General features: G+C 36.3%; 2 protein-coding genes across 3 annotated transcripts in view; one reads left to right on the forward strand and one right to left on the reverse strand.

The window, feature by feature from the left end:
- MASTL (microtubule associated serine/threonine kinase like) overlaps positions 1 to 3,992 on the reverse strand; it is a 57,413-nt gene extending 53,421 nt beyond the window's left edge. The window contains exon 1 of one of the 2 annotated variants that reach the window (XM_072651792.1): positions 3,906 to 3,992. The gene's annotated coding sequence lies outside the window, so the exon portion shown is untranslated. The remainder of the gene's footprint in view (positions 1 to 3,905) is intronic. The other variant, XM_072651790.1, reaches the window with a different exon arrangement.
- Positions 3,993 to 4,245: 253 nt separating this feature from the next.
- The window catches only part of YME1L1 (YME1 like 1 ATPase), a 40,058-nt gene continuing 24,049 nt past the window's right edge, over positions 4,246 to 20,254 (forward strand). Inside the window, exons 1-8 of the mRNA XM_072651793.1 lie at positions 4,246 to 4,469; positions 6,897 to 7,028; positions 10,245 to 10,407; positions 11,791 to 11,889; positions 13,648 to 13,757; positions 14,627 to 14,777; positions 15,474 to 15,557; positions 19,972 to 20,054. Coding sequence (XP_072507894.1) covers positions 4,437 to 4,469; positions 6,897 to 7,028; positions 10,245 to 10,407; positions 11,791 to 11,889; positions 13,648 to 13,757; positions 14,627 to 14,777; positions 15,474 to 15,557; positions 19,972 to 20,054 — 855 coding nt within the window. The 5' untranslated portion in view covers positions 4,246 to 4,436. The remainder of the gene's footprint in view (positions 4,470 to 6,896; positions 7,029 to 10,244; positions 10,408 to 11,790; positions 11,890 to 13,647; positions 13,758 to 14,626; positions 14,778 to 15,473; positions 15,558 to 19,971; positions 20,055 to 20,254) is intronic.

The following is a 20,254-nucleotide window of genomic DNA, read 5'->3' on the forward strand; positions in this document are numbered from 1 at the left end:
GAACAAATCATAGAAAGAGTCAATAATTTAACTCAAGAGAATGGCAACAATGAGATAATACCAAAATTTATGGGATTCAGCCAAAGCATTAATTAGGGGAAATTTTCTGTCTTTGAATGCTCACATCAATAAAATAGAGAAAGAGAAGATCAATGAACTGGGCATGCAACTAAACTAGAAAAAGAACAAATTAAAATTAAACACCAAAATTAAAGGAGAGATTAATAAAACTGAAAGTAAGAAAACCATTGAACTAGCAAATAAAACTAGAAGTTGGTTTTATGAAAAAAAATACTCCATAAGATAGATATTAGTTAGTTTGATTAAAAAAAGGAAAGAAGAAAACCAAATTGCCAGTATCAAAAATAAAAGGAGCAAATTCCCCGCCAATGAAGTGGAAATTAAAACAATTATTAGACGCTATTTTGTCCAATTATATGCCAATAAATCTGATAATCTCAATGAAATGGATGAATATTTACAAAAATATAAATTGCCCAGATTAACAGAAGAAGAAATAGAATATTTAAGTAAGCTAGTCTTAGAAAAGCCATTAATGAACTCCCTAAGAAAAAACTCCCAGGGCCAGATGGATTCATAGGTGAATTCTACCAAACATTTAAAGAACAAGCAATCCCAATACTACATAAACTATTTGGAAAAGTAGGTAAAGGAGTCCAACCAAATTCTTTTTATGACAAAATATGGTCTTGATACTTAAACCAGGAAGAATAAAAACAGAAAAAGAAAACTAGACTAATAAATATTGATGCAAAATTTTTAAATAAAATGTTAGCAACTACTTGAAATAATTAACAACCTTAGCAAAGTTGCAGGATATCAAATAAACCTACATAAATCATCAGCATTTCTATTTATTACCAACAAAACCAAGCAGGAAGAAATTGAAAGAGAAATTCCATTTAAAATAGCTATATACAATATAAAATACTTGAGAGTCTACCTGCCAAGACAAGTCCAAAAACTATATGAAACACTTTTCACATAAGCAAGTCAGATCTAAAAAACTGGAAAAAAACTAATTACTCGTGGGTAGATTGAGCCAATATAGTAAAGATGAGCATTTTACCTAAATTAATTTGCTTATCCAGTGCCATACCAATCAAACTACTCAAAATTGCTTTATAGGGCTAGAAAAAATAATAACAAGATCCATATGGAGAACAAAAGATCAAGAATATTAAGGGAATCAAGGGGGAAAAATGTGAATGAAGGTGGTCTAACCATACCAGACCTCAAACTGTATCATAAAGTGGTAATTATCAAAACAATCTGGTACTGGCTAAGAAACAGAGTGATAGATCCATGGAATACGTTAGGTATACAATACATTGTAGTAAATGACCATAGTAATCTAGTGTTTGATATACTATATAGAAAGAGGGAAAAAAGGCCATTCAGCAAAATCAACCAATACATCCATGAAGTACTATCAGTACATCCATGATATACTCTCAGTATATATTGTGTTTCACATTCATGGTGCTCATCCTCTGCAAAAAAGGGAGGTACATTCTCATTACGTATACTGTTTTGCTATTTTTGTTTACTTCACTTTGTACTAGTTCATGTAAGTCATTCCATGCTTCCCAATATTCTTCCTAGTATCATTTTTAGAGGACAGTAACATTATATTACATTCATGATCCAGAGTTTCTTTAACCATTGTCCAATTCTTGGGCGTCCACTTTGTTTACAATTCTTTGCCACAGCCAAAAGTGCTGCTATCTTTGGCCTTTGAGCTCTTTGGAGTGTAGAAATTTTTGGTTCAAAGGGTATGAACATTAGCCTAATTCCAAGCTGCTTTCCAGAATAGTCAGACCAATTCACTCTTCCACCAACAGTATATTGGTATGCTTGTCTTTTCACAGACCCAGCCAACACTACTTTTATATTTTGTCATCTTTATCAGTTTTGGACAGCGGTAATTGTTAGGAAAGTTTCCTTCTGTCAAGCCTAGATCTGTCTCATCTTCTACCCATTGCTGTTACTTCTGCCCTCTGGGCCAAGCAGAGCTAGTCTTCTCTCTCTTCTACGGGACAATGTTTCAAATACTTGAAGACAGCTATCATATCTCTCTGAGTTTCCTCTTTTCCACACTAAACATTCCCAGGTTCACCAGTGCTCACATAGCATAATCTGAAGGCTCTTCACTATCCTAATCAACTTCCTCCAGATAATCTTCAATTTACCAATGTCATTCCAAAACACATGGTGCCTAGAACTGAACACACTACTTCAGAAGTAGTTTGATCAGCTGACAGTATAGTGGGATTTGTCACCTTCCTAGAGCCAGATATGATGCCTCTCTATTTAGCCCAAGACTGCATTACATTTCTAGGGTGTCATCCCATTGTTTACTCATATTGAACTAAATAGGTTTGTCTCCCACCTTTTCCAAAATTGCTGTCCATGGTACTTTGAATTTAAAATTGAATTTAAAAAATCTTAAGTTTATCTTTAGTACATTTGATATTAAGCCCAACCTTTTCACGTCAAGATCTATTTTTGGATCCTGACTCTGTCATTGAATGTATTAGCTATCATTTCCAGCTTTAAGCATGTGATTTATATCTTCATCCAAGTCACTGATACAAACTGTTAAATAGCACAGGTCTAAGCCTAGATTCTTGGGGCACTGCACTGGAGATCTCCTTCCAAGCTGACACAGAGAGAGTAAGAACTACTCTCTAGGCAGGACCATTCAACCAGTTCTGAATCCAACTAGTTGTACTTTGGTATAATAGTTCATATGCTTCCATTTATTGTCTCACAAAAATAGCACTTAGACTTAGCTATCTTGGCCTTCTGAGGACAAAGTCCATTACCAGCTTGGCCCCAAAACCTTTGCAGCTTGGCAGAACCAGCACAGAGTTTATGCTTAACTGGCATTGCCTCTGAGAAACCAAGGTCAGCTCCTTACCAGGGGTCAAAAGTAGGACATTAGTGAAGTGTTTTACATGTTAGGCTTTTATAATAAGAATGTATTGAATTTGAATGGAGGACAGGAAATAAAGGGAGAGGAATAGAAAGTAAACAGAACAGCAGATTCTGTGTTCAGGGTCAGGACATTCAGATTATCCTCTGCTACTTTCTACTTATGTGATCTCTTGTCACATCATTTCTCTGCCTCAGTTTCCTCATCTGTAATTGAGGGAGTTGGACAAGATAGCCTCTAGGGCTGCTTCCAGCTCTAAATCTAGAGGGGGCAGGGACTGGTTTGTGATTTAACTGGCAAAGGCAACACTCAGGTGAGCAACTGCTTTTAGCAAAGAAGGTTGTTATCTTCTCTTTAATTTACATTCCTAGAGTTGTTTAGAGCACAGAGAGGTTAACTGACTTGCCTCTGGATCAGAGAGACAGTAGGTGTCAGTAGTGGCACTAAATCTTTAACTCTATAAAGGAAATTTTCAGATTGAGGCTAGAACTCTTAAAACCCTACGACCTCTCTCCCTAAGAGCTGGTTCATCAGAGGCCAGATGTGAAGGATCACAAAGACAGAGAATAACTTTTGTTTGGAGGGGTCTCTCATTTCCTTTTTTCCTGCCTTGAACAGATTAAAGACAGTTCTGATGGTTTTGGGGGGGCATCTTTTAATGGGTGAAGAGAGTTGGAAGAAAGAGAGGGAGAAAAGGATGTGGAGTAGAAGATTTAGGAAAGAGAAAAAAGGGGAGGAAGAAAACAGAAGGGGAAGAAAAAACAAGAGAAGGTGAAGGGGAGAGGAAGGCTAGGAATAAAGGCTGCGCGGCGGCCAGCGCGGGGGCAGAGCTCAGAACTCGGAGTTAGGAAGTCTGGGGTTCCACTTCAGCCTCAGACCCTGGGCGAGTCACTTAACCGCGTTCAGCCCCGGTGCTCCGTCTGTAAAACGGGACGACTGCACTTACCTAGCTGGTCTGTGGTGAGGCTAAAATGCCCATCATCCCTGTAAAGCCGTCCTAGCTAGCTACGTAAATAATAGTTGTCGTTTTATGAAGAACATGGAAAAAGAGTAAGGAGAGGAGGAAATCGTGAAAGGCAGAGGAAGGGGAAGAGGGAAAGGGAAGGAGGAGGAAGAAGAAGAAGGGAAAAGGGAGAGGGGAAGAGGAAGGAAGAAAGGGAAGCCGAAGGGAGAGAATGAAAAAGTGGAAGAGGAAAGGGAGGAGGAGGCACGGGGGGAGGGGGCTCCTGCGGCCCCGCCGGGTTGCGTCTGCCCCGGAAGCGCTCCCCCGCCGGACCCTGACTTCCGGGGCAGTGCTGTTGCTGCGGAGGCCTGTGGGTGAGGAGGCCATTTTCCATCTCTAAGGAAGGAGGACTTGAGCGGGCTAACGAGCGAACGGACGAGACGGGGAGAGGAAGAGGGAAGCAGGCCCGGCGCCCCCCCGGCCGAGGAGACAGGGGCGGAGCCGGCGGGTGAGGTAGCTGCGAGCCCCGGAGAGATGTTCTCCCTGTCGAGCACGGTGCAGCCCCAGGTGAGGCCGGTGGAGCCCTTAGCGCCTTCCTGTCTAGGGCCGCCCGTCGGGCCCTGGGCGGTGGCTGGGCTGCGGGGAGCGGCTTGGGGGAGGCCCCGGAGACCCCGGCTCGGGGGCCCGCCAGGGAGGCCGGGGCGCCGTCGGGCCCGAGGCGGTGAGGCCTGGGTGACTCGGGGAGCCCGGCTTTAGAATCGGATCCGGCCCTACCTGGCGACGTGGTGAGAGCCTGTAGTTAGTTAGAAAGCGCTTTCAAGTTGACCCAGCCCCCTCTGGACCCCACGCCGGGTGGGGGTGGTTTACCCCTTATTCCCGATGAGACCGAGGTTAGGTGGCTGGGCCAGGGACCCAGGCCCCGCAGTTGGGAGAACGGACTTTCTGGCCCAGGTGTCGGCAGTGAGGAGGAAGTCTGGCACGAAACGTTTGTCCTTCCTAGGGTAGGATTCTTTTACCTTCCGGATCGGAAATTGGTCCAATTCGATGTCAAGAACCTTTAAGAAAGTAGTTCTTACCTGTGATCCTGGACCTTGTTTTAAGAATTATTCTGACAGCCACTTAATATATTTGGTTTCCTTTCTAATCTTATGTATTTTACATATTTGAAAACTTTCTGAAAAGAGATATTGAGGTTTCACCTGAAGACCAAAGAGATTCATAACAAAAAAAGTTAAGAACCTTTGTTTTAAGGTATTTGGTAATGTTTACTTAAAATTCTTGAATACCTTTTTCTCCTCTTTCAAATTTTGAGATCTAACTTTGATATATTTTTAGACTCTGCCCCCCCTTTATTTTTGTTTTGATTAGAGTACCAAGTAGCTCTACAGTTTTATAAACGTTGACTTACTGCAGACCTTGGAAGATTACTTCGAACATAGTTCAAGTGCTAGAAAGAGAGGAAGCATCCAGACCTCTGCTAAAGAATGCAAATTTTGGGTAAAAAAGGCAATGAAACCTTTTGACAGCCAATTATTAGTAGAGGGGGTAAATCATTAGATATTTTGATTTTCCACTCCTAAGGTTAGAAGAAAAATAGAATAAGTATTTTTAGAAGTCGGTATATTAGGAAGCTATTGATAAAATATTACCAGTTTTCTCAGATGTCATAAGTCTCCACCACTTATTCCATTGCTTGAGAAGGGTGATATTTCTTGTTATGTGATATAATAATTGCATTTAATAAGGTATTTTTTTTATTTTTTTTGTTATTTATCAGTTATAGCTTAAAATTGAATATAGTGTGGTTTATTGAACAGGGAGGGCATTAAAAACTTTTAAGCTCTAATCCTTTATCTCAGTTCTTTGTAAAGTGGTATGGAATAACTGTACTAAAAGGCTACCCCTATCTATGTCTTCTGTTGATCTCTAATTTTCCTCTGTGTCGGAATTTCCTAGTTTGGATGCAGAATTGAAACTTTTCTGTAATTTTCAGTTGGAGAGTTACTTAAGGTGCTGAAAATTTAAGTGATTTTCCTGTGGTCACACTGCTAGTATGTCAAGACTTGAACCCAGGTTTTCTTGACTTCAAGGTTGTCTAGATAGCCACCATGCTGTACTGTGTCTTATAAAGATGTAGGTATATAAAGAAAGGTGAAATTCTATATTATTTGGTAACCATTCTATAATAATAATGCCTGATTGATTTTTTTGCTGAATATAAGATATCTTCTGAATGGGTTTGGGAAAATTTTGTGCTAACAGTGTAATTGTAGGATTTAAAAGCTTGGACAGAGCCTTAGGTAATTTCTTGGAACTTTTCTCAAATGAGAAAACTGGGATTGAGAAGTTCTTTTTCTTTCAAAATTTCCAGTCTCATAAGCTGTTTAGTGGCATGCCTCAGAATAGAGTCCAGATCTACCCCGCCTCCCCAATCTAATATACCCTTTTGTTTTCCTTATAGTAATAAATGCTATTTAAATAGGCTCACATGTGAGATCTTGAGATAATTATGACACAAAAGGAAAGACAATGAAACTTAGGAAAATTGTATTTTTGTATATATGTATCCATATACATATATCTCTATACATAGAGAAATACACACACGTATACAGTCTGCCTCCTGGATCCTAATTCTATATAATTCAATTCAGTAAGCATTGATAAGCCTTTTGCTTGACTGGCACTGTGCTGTGAGCTGAGCATAGAAAAACAAAAGTGAAATGTCCTTGTCCTTAGGGAGCTTTCTACATATTTTTCTAATATGAAGTTCATATAATTTGTAAAATTAGGGAAGAAAAAACTTATGTCTTTTAATTAGCAGGAAAACTAACTTCATCTTTCTTAAAGTGTTAAAGCAGTTTGGTTTAATGAAGGCAGGTTTGTTTATATAAGTGAATTGTAAAAATTATCTGACCCTTATTAAAACATAAGATTACTTCTATTCAATACTTTTGTTCCAATAAAAACAAGCACTATAAATCTTTAATTTAGGTTACTGTTCCTTTGAGTCATCTCATCAATGCCTTCCATTCACCGAAAAGCTCATCCGTTTCTCTAAGTGCATCAGTTTCTCAGAGTCAACATCGAGAAGCAGTCCCTGAACATGAGGCGCCAAGCACGGAGGTATTTTCAGTTTTACATGTATAAGTGTACCCTTTAGAATGGGTTTTCTTTTTTATACCTTGATTGAACTCTGTAAATAAATTTAATTTTGAATTTGCCTTCCAGACCTTCAGCCTACAACTTAATCTGTATTAAAAAATGGAAATATTCTAGCTTTTTACTGAACATTGACTTTTGTATTTCTTTTAGTAATTACTAAAAGTTTTTACTTTTATAATATTCCAGGAATTGATGTTACTATTTATGCGATATAAATTACTAACTAGAAATTATAGTTTGTTTCATTTGGATCTTTAGTTTTTGACACTATTATTGATGAAATGCACTAAAAAAATCATGTCTTCATTCTTACCCAGAAGGACAAGAGGAGCTGAAATTGGGTAAGAGAATTTGTTTTTAAGCAGAATGCAAGGCAAAAAAATAGTACTGAAATTTCATTGTTCTAGTTCTTAGACTTATTTTAGAAAGAGAAAACAAAATAAAATTAATCAGTTTTTTAAAATGTTTGGTGAATATTTTTATAATGTGATTCATACTTATGATTTCATCTCTGAAAATTCTTTTTGAGGAAACTCCTACCAATATGTATCTCAGTCAATACAAATTTTTAAAGCACATACTATATTTTAGGTACTATGCTAAGTACTGAGGATTCAAAAGGAGCAAAAATAGTTCCTGACCTCAAGGTGTTTACTTTCTGTCATAATAGACAACAAGTACCTAAATAGGATATAGGATATACCGTATATTTGGAGTAGATACTAAGTAGCCTTTTCTTCATCTTGTAGTCTTAAAGTTTTCCTTGTGGTATTGAGAAGTTTAACTGCTTTGCCCAGGGTCATGCAGTCAAAATATATCAGGTACGGGACTTAACCCAGGTTGTCCTGATTCCAAGGTTGACTCTCTATGTTGGTACTAATGTGTTATTAAAATAATGCGTAATGTTTGAATAGTAAAGCAACTTAAAAGTCTAAGGGATGAGAGAAAAAGTTCTGTTTCTTTGATACTTTGTAATTTACTACTACATAGTCTTTAAGCAGTCAAACCTGTTGAGTAAATTCTAGCATTCAGGCCTACCATAGCTAACATTTTTGTAGGATGGAGTATTTTAATGGATAATAAATGTCATGATATTTCCATTGCTTCTCTTCCTTAGTTAAAAATAAATGATTATTATATAAAATTATGTATGCTAGAGTGGAAGTGATTTGCTGTTTTAATATGTGGCACATAATGTTCCTTTTTTATCATTGTTTCAAAACGTTATTCCTTTTTACTTAATGATATTGTTCATTTGTGTGGCATTTAATGGTTTCAAGGCAATATTGTGTACATTATTTCATTTGCTCTTATAACACTACAAATTAGCTAGAGCAGGTGAGTTTAGTTTTCATTTTACCAGTAAAGAGACAAGGAGAGATTAGGTTTAAGTGCCTTGCTCAAGTTTACGTAGATAGTAAATGATGGAGCCTTCTGCCTTCTAGTTCATTTCTCTTTCTCTTCTCTGTTTGTTATTGTATCCACCATAAAAGGTTGACATTGTTTGGGTTGGCTTAGGGCAAGTATATGGAATGCAGTTATTACTTTATCATCCATGTATCCCAGGTAATAATCATTGCCATTTAGCTAATGAAGTCAAGGTAATAGATCTTTCCTGTGAACCTACACGTTTATACTTCTAGCTGTTTTCCTTCCCTTTTCTGGAATTGATTGTTGTTAATAATGAGATCCCTCACCTGGGTCTCAACAGTGGCATGGGAAAGTAAGGTATCTTGTGGTGACTTAGCAGGAGGGAAGGAAATAAGCATTTTTATAGCACTTGCTATGTGCAAAGCACTGTGCTTAGCACGTGACAAATATCTCATCCTTAAAACACCCTTTTGAGATAGGTACTATTATATACCCATTTTACAGTTGAGAAAATTGAGACACACGGAGGTTAAATGACTTGGCCAGGGTTAAACAGCTACTGAATTTTTGAAATTGTATTTTAACTTAGGCCCTACTGACCCCAGGCTCAGTGCTCTATTTATAACTGTCTTTACCTAGCGATAATATCTTTCCCTGTTGAGTGCTTTTTTTTTTTAATCTTTCTGCCTTGGCAAAAGGGTCTTTTTTTGTTGTTTCTGTTAAGTCATGTCTGACACTTTGTTACCCTATTTGGGATTTTCTTGGCAATGATACCTGAGTGGTTTGCCATTTCCTGCTCATTTTACAGATGAGAAAACCGAGGTAAACAGAATTAAGAGCCAAGGTCACACAGCTAGTAAGTGTCTGAAGCCACACTTGAACTGAGGTTTTCCTGATTCCAGGCCTGGCATTATGCCTCTTAGTTGCCCTTTTTAAAGCTGTGTAACAGATGGGAACCATAAAAAGTAGTGTGGAAAAAATTGTTAAAATATGATTTCCCAGTACCAAAGTAATCTTCGAGCTGGGTCCAGATCATTTTTTTAGTTTTGATGATGGCTGCTTTACCTTGTAGGATACTGCTTACTTAACTCAGCAAATGGATCCCCTCACATGATTCTTTTTCATATACATGACAAATGGATGACTGTTTTTAAACCTAACTAAAAATCAAGGTAGTTTATATGTAGACTAGAAAAAGTGAAGAATTTCTCTTTTTACTAATAATAGTTCTTAGTACTTAGTTACTACTTGGAAGATATTTCTCACATTTTTCGAATGACAGCTTCTCTACATTTCTTCCTCTTATATAGAAAGTCAGATATTGATGTGTTTTTGATTGTTTTTCTGTTTACATGCTGCACTATAATAATTTATTAACCTTTCATAATTCCCAAAATTTTTAAAGTTTAACTTTAGTAGTGATATTGCTGCAAGGTAACCTGATGTAATGAATAGAGCCAGCCTTTGGTTATAAGTAGGTGCTGATTTGCTTTGGTGGAGAGAATTTTTTTCACTGGCCCAAAAAAGTCACTTGAGTGGTCCAAAATTCAAAATTGCTAAAGCTTTTAACACAAGTGACATAATCCACATATGTGACTGACCTCAGTAAAACTAAGATCACAAAAAATATTTCATTTTAGAAAACAGAAGGAAATTAAGCCTTGACTTGGTTTGTAAAAAAAATATTGGTCAACAAATTGATAGATTTAGGATTTTAGAAAATTTGCCTTGTTTCTTCTGGTAAAAAATGCTTTTTGTTTTAAAGATTCCCATGACAATAAAAGTTTTTATCTTGTTACTTTACAGCCTGTTCTTAACCTAAAGGACTTGGGATTATCTGAATTGAAAGTCAGACAGCTTGATGAACTAGTTGACAGTCTCCTTCCTGGCTTTTGTACAGGCAACAGAATTTCTTCTCGATGGCATACATCTTACATTTCTGCACAGTCCTTCTTTGAAAATAAACATGGTATGTGAAATTATTGACTTATTTTATTTTTCTAATGAAAATAAAAGCTAGCTTAATAATGGGATTTACAACTTAATGATGGATATATATTACCTATTGCTCTGAACCGTATCAGTTACTGTTTTTTTTTTTTCCAGTAGTTTTGTAGAATTATCTAAAACAAGTAACATAGCAGTAATCAGATGAGAAACCTTCAGTGCTTTTGTTTGGCTGAGAAATAGAGAAGAGGAAAAAGGAATGTTTTTTTTTTCTTTGTTTTTAGTGGAAGGAAGCTACAGGGGTTCAGCCTACAAAGGGCTTGAGGAAGTTTTTTAGGAAAGATGTTGAGAATTGAAGTAGCATACTACTTTTATCTCTCCTTATATCCCCTTATTCATCTGAATGCTTGTGAAATAACAGTAAGACATTTGTAAAGTTCTTTAATGTTTTCAGAGTGTTTTATGCACATTATTTGATAAGTGGCGATAGAAATTCAGGAGGAAAAGGACAAGCCATTTAGTTTAGAATTTAGCCTAAGAATTCTGTTGCCACTTTATTCCCTTTTGTTTTCATCACACTTTCAATACTATTCAAAATGTGCATCCGATCAATAGCTCCATTCCAGGCTTAGGTAAGTTTCGGAAAAGTAGAAGAGGATCCTTTCCCTAACTTCTTTGTTTTATTTTCATTGGATCCCTTATCTATATAAAACTTTAAGCCATGATCTAGGGAGTCTATGTTATATTATCTGGTTTCACAGCTATTGTCCGCTTAATCATTGGTATTTTCTTGAATTTTCTTTTACTTGTTAAATAAAGGACATAACTAGTAATGATAATCATTCTAGGTAATTGAAAGTATCCATTTCTTCCATGTATGAAAAAAACCCCTCACTATACCAACTATACAGGAAGCTATGACTAAAGAGGAAGAAAGAATTGCTACAGTGCTTTCTTTGAATTGCTTAAAAATCATGGAAGAATAGTTGCTTACTCATTTTTTGGAGCTATTAGAATTACTTCTACAAAGACAAATTTTTATCTTAATGCTCTTGAAATACTTATTAGTCTACAGAAATATTCTTTTGAACATCTTAATTTGAGGTACTAACTTAATTGGAAGTCTTGCATCAGTTATAATATTCTTTTTGAGTTGTTAACAAATCAGAACAATGAAAGATGTTGAGATCCCAAGTAATTGAGTTGTTTTTAGAAATTCTTTTAATTATATTAAGGAAGGAAAGTTGCCTCTTATAAATAAATAGAAAATGTAGCCAATTTGATCTTAAAAGTTTTAAAAATACAGTATTCTCAGTAGACTTTTTATTGGGTGTACTTCAGTGATTTTTCATGTGAAATGTTTTATTTGACAGAAAATGTTTTCTTTGTATAATTTTATCCTTAGGTTTCTTAGACATATTTAGTACCTTACGTTCCTCTTGCTTGTACAGACAACATCCCAAGACTGTTCAAAGTATTTGTGCAGATCTTCAGCGGTGGCCAGGTACGAAACAAAAAAACTATTGCATGAATAAATTAGTATCCTGATTTTCTCTCTTTAGTAATAGCTAACTTTATAATATAGTACTTTAAGGTTTGTGAAACATTTTACAAATATCTCATTTTGTCTTCAGGATAATCCTGGGAGGTAGGTGCTATTATTGTCTTCATTTTACCAATGAAGAAACTAAGGCAGATAGTTTGTGTGTCTTGCCACTACATGTATTTAAGTTAGGATCTGAACTTAATCCTGACTCCAAATCCTGTATTGTATCTACTACAACACCTACCTGCTTAGTACGTTAAAGAATTTAAAAACAAATGTGTGAGCAATTCACAGGATTTTTAAAAAGTGTTCTTGATGAGTTTTATTATTTGTATTTTCTGATCTGTATAACAGACTTGAGTTTTAAGAGTAAAGCCAAGATGACTGAAACTCTTAATTATATTGATCCCATTTTATCAGACCTTCATTCATTTTATGATTTATTCCGTTATGGACAGAGACAATCTTTGCCTTCCCAGCTCTCATCATATTTCCTGCCACATAATAATCATTTCATAAATGTTTGTTTATTGATTAGACTATGTGAAATTGATGATATGGAGCCTTAGACCAATTATTTGATGTTATCACATGATACTTTAATTTTTAAATGTTTTGTTGATGTCCTCTTTTGTACCATTTTTGTTTCCCAATATACTCTCCTTTATAATAAAGAAATACAATTAAGCTCAATTGACAGAATGACTCTTAGCTGATAAAAGCAGATGAAACATTTTGTTCCTGGGTAGCCCCACCTGTCTTCTAAGAGAGGGGAAATATTTCATCACCTATTCTTTTGGACCAAGATTGCCTTTTAGTGTTGTTTTTGAAGAAATTATTTCTTATTCTAGCCTTCCCATGTATTATGATATCTTATTTCCCATTCTTGTATATTGATGGAGAAAACTAAAAAAGTTGAATTGATTTCTTACTTACAACAAATTAATGATATCTACATACGTAATTTTTGCTCCTCATCAATTCTTTTACTCTCATTTTATTGACTAGTTGTCTGTTTGCCCATAGCACCACTCAGAACTTTTTTTTTTATTGGTAATTAACCCTCTTGTAACATTATAGTAAATGACCTAGCTACTACCTTTTTCACTGAGAAGATTGAAGTCATCTGGCGTGAGCTTTCTTAGCTTCCCTTTTCCATTAAAAATTTTTTTTTTTGGTATTAATATATTTTGTTTACGTAATTTGGTTTCTCTTAGTATCTCTTCTTCCCCTTCTCTGGAGAGTCATCTCATGTGACAAACAATATTTTTAAAAGAAAGAACAAAAAACAAAGAGAAAGAAGAGAAAAAGAACTGGTAAAAGCAGTCAATATGTTTAAAAATTTTTTAGTGGAACTCTTAGTTTTTCAAAGGAGTTGGAGTAGGGATGTCTTCTTATCTTTGGGGTCATTTTTACTCTTTGTAATTTTACAGCACTCACTTTTGATTGTTTTATCTTTGTTATTTTTTCCTTTTACAGTGTTTTCTTTGTGTACATTATCTTGTTGGCCCTCCTCTCTTAAACTTTCTCAACATCATCTTTTTTGGGGAGATAAAGACAATAGGAAAGTACAAAGTATGTGGTATTGGGTAATAATAAAATGCTTAAAAAAGATAGAGGATAAACAGATGGTACATGTGGATTTTCCTTATTTTTGTTTTTCTCCGTGCATTCTATTTTAGTAAAATGGGAAGAAAGATAATATTCTTTGTTCAGTTTTTGTACAGTCTCGAGGTTTTAAGACTTTGAAATCAAGGACACGGCGTTTGCAGTCCACCTCTGAACGATTCACAGAAACACAACATGTGGCCCCATCATTTGTAAAGGTACTTAATTTGTGTTAACATAAGAATGCAGGGAGCAGTTTTTTTTTTTTTATGAAAATGAACACATTTGGTGTCTTCTACTTGTTGATTGACTTTTAATTTTATGTTTCTTTTTTTTCAACATACAGATTTAGGACAGTTGTAGTTTATTACATTTTTTTTTTAGCTAATCTATGTTTGTAGCTGAATTTTAAATTTATCTTTGTTCAGAAATATTTTCTAGCTCTTTGTTTTTGTGCCAAAATAACCAGCAATAAAGCATGTTAAAATTTTAAATAAATGCTTCCCTGCCTTTAACAAAATTGTTTTAGTTCTGAGACTTAAGATAATTTAGGTAAAATCATAATGGTAATATTGGAGATCAGTTGCCGTGATAGGTGTGTGTGTTGGGAATATTGTTACCAGTAGTAGGAAAAGCAGATATATATAGTAAACCCAGATATCTAGGTGATTCATTCCATGTGTGGAGTCTTATAAGTAGTGATTCTGCTGCGTTCCAGTATTATTTAATATTCATGTAATAGATTTAGGACATAGATCAGTTCTGGTGAGGAAACTCTATCAATGTAGGTTAGTACCTTCTTTGCAATTTCAAGTCTTAGAGAAATACCAAGAGCACTGAGAAGTCATGTGACTTGTTCAGAGTCACACAGGCAATATGTGTGAGAGCCATCACTTGAACTGACTCTTTGAGACTGTTTCTCTGTCCACTGGGACATAATGCCAATTTGGAATGACGGGAAATAGAACTAAAGTTGGAGTAGTTAGATCTGAAAAATCCCATTGAATTAGTTCTGTACCCCTGTATTCGGTTTGTAAGTATTGTCGTCTGTATATTTGACAAATGCTCATGAACTTTATGTCTTTAGGGGTTTCTTTTGCGGAACCGAGGATCTGATGTTGAAAGTTTAGACAAACTCATGAAAACCAAAAACATACCTGAAGCACATCAGGATGCATTTAAAACTGGCTTTGCAGAGGGCTTTCTGAAAGCGCAAGCATTAACTCAAAAAACAAATGGTAAGTTGATTTCATTGGCTTTTAGTGCTTTTGAATCCAGTGATAGTAATGAACTGCTAATCTTTTATTCTGGCATCCTATTTTCTCGATTTCTTTTCCCAGCTTTGAAAGAAGAACAGTGGACTCAAAACACACACAGACACACACAGACACACACACACAAACAAACACACACACACACACACTCACACACACACTCCCACTCTTTATTGGTTTCTTTTAAACTTTATTTGGGGTAATTGAGGCAGGAGAAAAAGCGTTAGTGAACTTTTGGTACTAATAGTCTTATGAGATAGCTTTAGCTATACTACTTAAAAGATCTGGGTTAAAGGGCAAACTTTATTAAAGTTAAATACATCCACGAAAAGGTGTATTCAGCCACAGTATTCTAATGTGGTACAGTGGAAAGAACATCAACTCTGGACTCAAGACTTAGGTTTTTGCCCTCCCTCTGATGTCTGTTGCTTTTGTAATCTTGAGCAAGGCACTTAGCTTCCTCTGGCCTCAGTTTCCTCATTTGCGAAGTGAAGGATTTGAATTAGATGACTTCTTAATTTCCTTTTTAAGTTTACATTTATGATCTTAACTGCATTTTCTGCATGCCAGAGATTGCTTATATTATATATTTGAGGGTGATCCTGCCTTTGACATGCCTTGTTTTAAAGTTGTCTTTGTTTTTAACTTCATTTTTTTCAGACTCCTTAAGAAGAACCCGGTTGTTCCTCCTTGTTCTTTTGCTGCTTGGTATTTATGGACTATTAAAAAACCCATTTCTATCTGGTAAAGACTCTTTTTCTAGTACTGGTTTGTTAACTTTTCATTCCTTTAAATTTGTACTTCCTTGCTCTCTGTTTTCATAGAAATATTACATCATCTGGGAAGTGAATCTTATCAGCCTGTCTAAAGCTAAGAAAATATCAGTACTCTAGATACGTTAAACTTCATCCGTTAGATTTTCTTATTTTGGAATTATCTGAAAGTGCTTCAGGTAGAATTAGAATAGAGATACGTATTCACTCAGTGTGTACTTTTTAAGTGCCTACGTGCAAGGCACTGTGCTGTGAACACTGGAGATACAAAGAAAGGCAGAAAACAGTCCCTGCTCTCAAGGAGCTCACAGTCTAATCAGGAAGACAGCATGCAAATAACTGTACAAACAGAATCCTATAAAAGCAGGAGAAATTGGAAGTAACCATTAGAAGGAAAGCATTAACATGAAGCAGGTTTAGAAGAAACTTCTTAATGTAGAGGCTGAGATTTTAGTTAGGACTTGAAAGAGGCCAGGGAAGCCAGGAGGTAGAAATGAGGGAGAGAATGACAGGCCTCAGGAAGGTCATTGACAGCATTTTGAGTCAGGGGATGGAGTGTCTTTTGGGTGGAACAGCGTGGAAGCTGCTCTTACTGGATTGCAGAGTATGTGGAGGTAAGTAAGGTCAGGTATAAGGAGGCTGGAGAGATGGGAAGGAGGCAGGATTTTGGAGGTAGTAGAGCAGCACTAGAGCTTATTGAATAGAGAGGTGATGTGGTCAGACCTTTGCTTCAGCGAGGTCAGTTGGAAAGATGAATGGAAGGTAAACTGGACTAAGGAGAGATGAGGTAAGGAGACTAGCTGAAAGGCTGTTGTTAATGGCCAGGTATCAAGGCCTGCAGTTGGGTAGTGACGGTGTCAAGAGGAAAGAAGGGAGAGAGAGTACACAATTGATTCTATGATAGTAAAATGGACAGGATGTGGCTGGCACCAGATTGTGTATGGGAGAGGAAGGTGAGAGGCTGAGGAGCTGAGGATGGTGCCTGGATTGGGACCTAGGGTAACTGAAGGTAGGGACACCCTCGACAGCATTCATTTAGAAGGGGGAGTAGAGATTAGGTTCAGAGTTCATTTTCACCATGTATGTGGGACAGGTGTCTAATATCAGCTGGAGATGCAAGACTGAAGGTCAGGAGTACATTTAGAGCATCGAGATGGTAATCGAATCTACAAGAAATGATGAGTTCACTAAAGGAAATAATGTAGAGGAAGAAGAAAAGAGGGCCTAGTACATTGCCCTAGGGGACATCCACAGTTAGTATGATTTGAATGAAGATCCAGCCATGGAGAGCTGAGAAGTAGTAGTCAGGCAGGGAGAAAGAGAACCAGTGTAGAGTAATATTGGAGAAACCTAGAGAGATGTGGGGGTCAAGAAGAAGGCAGGCAGGAGTATCAGATGGAGACACCAAGAAAAAGCGAGTAGATTTGTCAGTGAGCAGATCATTGCTAATTCAGGACAGCAGTTTTACTTGAAGGATCAAACCAGGCTGTAGCAAATTAAGAAGGGAGATAGAGGATGTGAACGGGAGGCGTTTGCTGTAGATGGCCTTGGCAAGGAGGTTAGCCCTGCAGTGGAGGAGAGATACAGGACAGTAACTAGCAGGGTGGGTGTATCAACTGTGTATTTTTTGAATTTGTAGACAAGGACAGGTTGAGATAGAGACTGAAGGGGAGAGAGAAGGGGGATGATAGAAGTAACAGTTTTCTTAAGAAGATGGAATGGAATGAGATCATTTATTCAGGTAGTGTGATTTGCCTTGTGAAGAAATGCAGGGATAAAGGAGAGAGATAGGATGTAGGTCAGGAGAGTTAAAAGAAGAGTGAATAGTAGAAAGTATCTGAGAGATGTATGAAGGGTAGAAGTAGAGAAGAGGGAGCTTTCAGAGAATGGTCTTAATTTTTCTTTCAGTGAACTATGAGGCAAGATTCTCAGCTGAGAGAGTGACAGGAGAGGGACATCATGGGAAGTTTAAGAGGGGGATAAAAAAGGTTTTTAAGGTTTCATGATTTTTTCCAGTTCCATTCGACATTCAGTAGCTCCTGAGAAGGAGCAGAGGCAGCAGATGATGGAAGTAAAGCACAGCCTGAGCCTTGGCAGGGCAAAATCAGTGAAAGGAGAAAGGCAGTAAGTAACAAGGGACTCCAGTGGCGTTTACTGAGGGATCAAGATGAGAAAGGAAGGAAAATGTTGCCAATTCAGTGGTGCTGACCTGAGAAGGAGCTAAAGACTTAAGGGATTAGTGTGAGGATGGAGCATAGGGATAAGGGTTGTGCAAGTCAGAATCAGAGGTAAAATGTTAATAGGTTACTATTAGATAAAGAAATTTCAGAATTCACAAACATGGGAAAATGATACCGTTTGTTGGTGCTGGTCCGTTTCCAGGTTATTTGCCACATCAGAGGGTTTCTATATTTTTATTACTTTAACTTCTGCAAATGCTTCTTTTATATAATATATGTAATAATTTAGTTACCTTTATTGTAGAAAAAAATTGAAGAATTCTGAAGAAGAAAGTTGTAGAAAATAATATAATAAAATAGGATAAATCTGGTCAAAGATCTGTCAGCCTGCCAGAGAGTTGAGTAACTTTTTCAGCTAAAAGACATTTGAAAGTTGCCATATACAAAATGCATAATACAGTTCATTATACATAATGATAGTCATGTGGTGCGTATTTTTAATAAGTTTATAGATAAAGCTGAATTTTTGTAATTTGCCATTTTTACTTCTGTTGCAAAGATAAATTTTAAATTGTCTAATAAAACTCAAATTCTTTCAAAACAACATAACAGTTTTTATTTTTTATGAAAGGTAGACATAATGTGACATAGTGATCGCAGTCATTTTTTTCATCATCTCTAGTTTTTCATACTCATTTCTTTACTTTCCCAACTTGGGCTCCTATATGAAAGGAAACCTGCTATGTGCACCAAAGATATTGCTTGAAATGAATCAGGCTGCCATTCTGGCCCTTTTAATGGCCCTAGCTCATCCTTCCCCTTCTTAGTGAAATTACACTGTCCTAGAATGACTTGTTATGTGTCCTGGCAGGGTACTTTAGTATGCATACATCCTGTTCTTAGCCAGAATTCTCCTTTCTGGTTTCTCCAGCCCCACCATAAGATCCAGAAACAAAATTGTGGTATCTGAGAAAAAGTTATGTTTGTACTTTTCTTAATTTATTTCAGTCACTAAGAAAAGATAAGTATTAATATTTAAATAGAATTTCTCTATACTCTTTCCCTGAAAGAAATATTCTTAGTATAGTCTTAATTTTTTTCAGGAGCACCTACAATTCATTATGATAATGAAATAGATTTTTTTTTCTAATTCATCTTGTTTCTTTTATTCATCTCTTTTAGTTGTGCTCACTAGTCAAATCTTCAAAGAATAAACTTGATATTTTGAAGTGCCTATTTGGGAAGGGAGTCTTACTGAGGGTATTAGAAATTTGATATGGATAGTTTTATGGACTTATTCATTTGTATGCAATTAGATTGTTAATGATAGTCCTTGCTATTAAATGGCTGCTTTAAGTAAGTAGAATAATATTTTATTTTAGGCAGTAATGACTGACTAGGTCTGGAAAATCCTAAATTGATCACTATTTGCCAGAATACGAGGAAGCCTGGGATAGTAACCAATTCTGCATTTATCAAAAATCCCTTTAGAAAGTTGCTGAATGCGTCTGAAAATTTGTAAACCAAAAAAGGTTTTAATCAGAAGTTTCCCTAAAATTGATAGTAGAAATATTTTTACTGTCCCCTCAAATTTTTTCTGTACTGGTAATCTCATTACCTCTTTTGTATCTGGTTCCAGCTGTCATCCTAAAGGCAGCGCTTGACCCTTGATTTGGAGTTTGGGATGAAATATAAATTTAAATGCAAAGTTAAAATGGCTGCTTTCTTTCAGACCAAACCTAGTATTTTTAGGTTGTAGGCTTGTACATTTTTAGAAAAGATTTATTTATTATTCATGTGTTAAGAGAAATAGTGTAAGAAAATATCTGCTTTAAGGGGAAATTAAGCAACCAGGAAGAAAATAACTACAATTTATCAGTTAATCCCTGTATAGAGGGTAACAGAAATTAAGCCTTTGATTCAGGAGATGACCTTTTTATGTCTAGCTCCATGACTGATTGCTTCCTTGGCCACAGGCAAATCACTTAAATCTCTTAGGGTCTCACTTTTCTCTTTTGTACAATGAGGTTGTTGGACTGTCTACATAATACATATATACACACGTACATGTGTGTATATACATGTTTGTGTGTATATATGTATACACATATATAAAAAATGTATGTATATGTTCCTTAAGATTCTTTTTACCTTTAACATTTTAGAATTCTTTGAACTATAACACTTTTCTTTTCTTGCCTGTAGTCCGATTCCGGACAACAACTGGACTTGATTCTGCGGTTGACCCTGTCCAGATGAAAAATGTGACCTTTGAACATGTTAAAGGAGTAAGTTCAGAAGTTTTATTTGCTTCTTCAAACAGTACCTGACATGCCTTCTCGCAAGCTGTCCTCCATGCCTAGAATGGTCTCCTTTTTTAACTCCATCTTTGGAAATCTCTGATTTACTTAAAGACTCAGCCCATGGGGCACTTTCTTTCCTGTTCTCTACAACTCCTAATCCTAAATGATTAGATGCATCTTTGTAT

This window comes from Notamacropus eugenii, chromosome 3 (assembly GCF_028372415.1).
Source record: "Notamacropus eugenii isolate mMacEug1 chromosome 3, mMacEug1.pri_v2, whole genome shotgun sequence".
Classification (NCBI taxonomy): Eukaryota; Metazoa; Chordata; class Mammalia; order Diprotodontia; family Macropodidae; genus Notamacropus; species Notamacropus eugenii.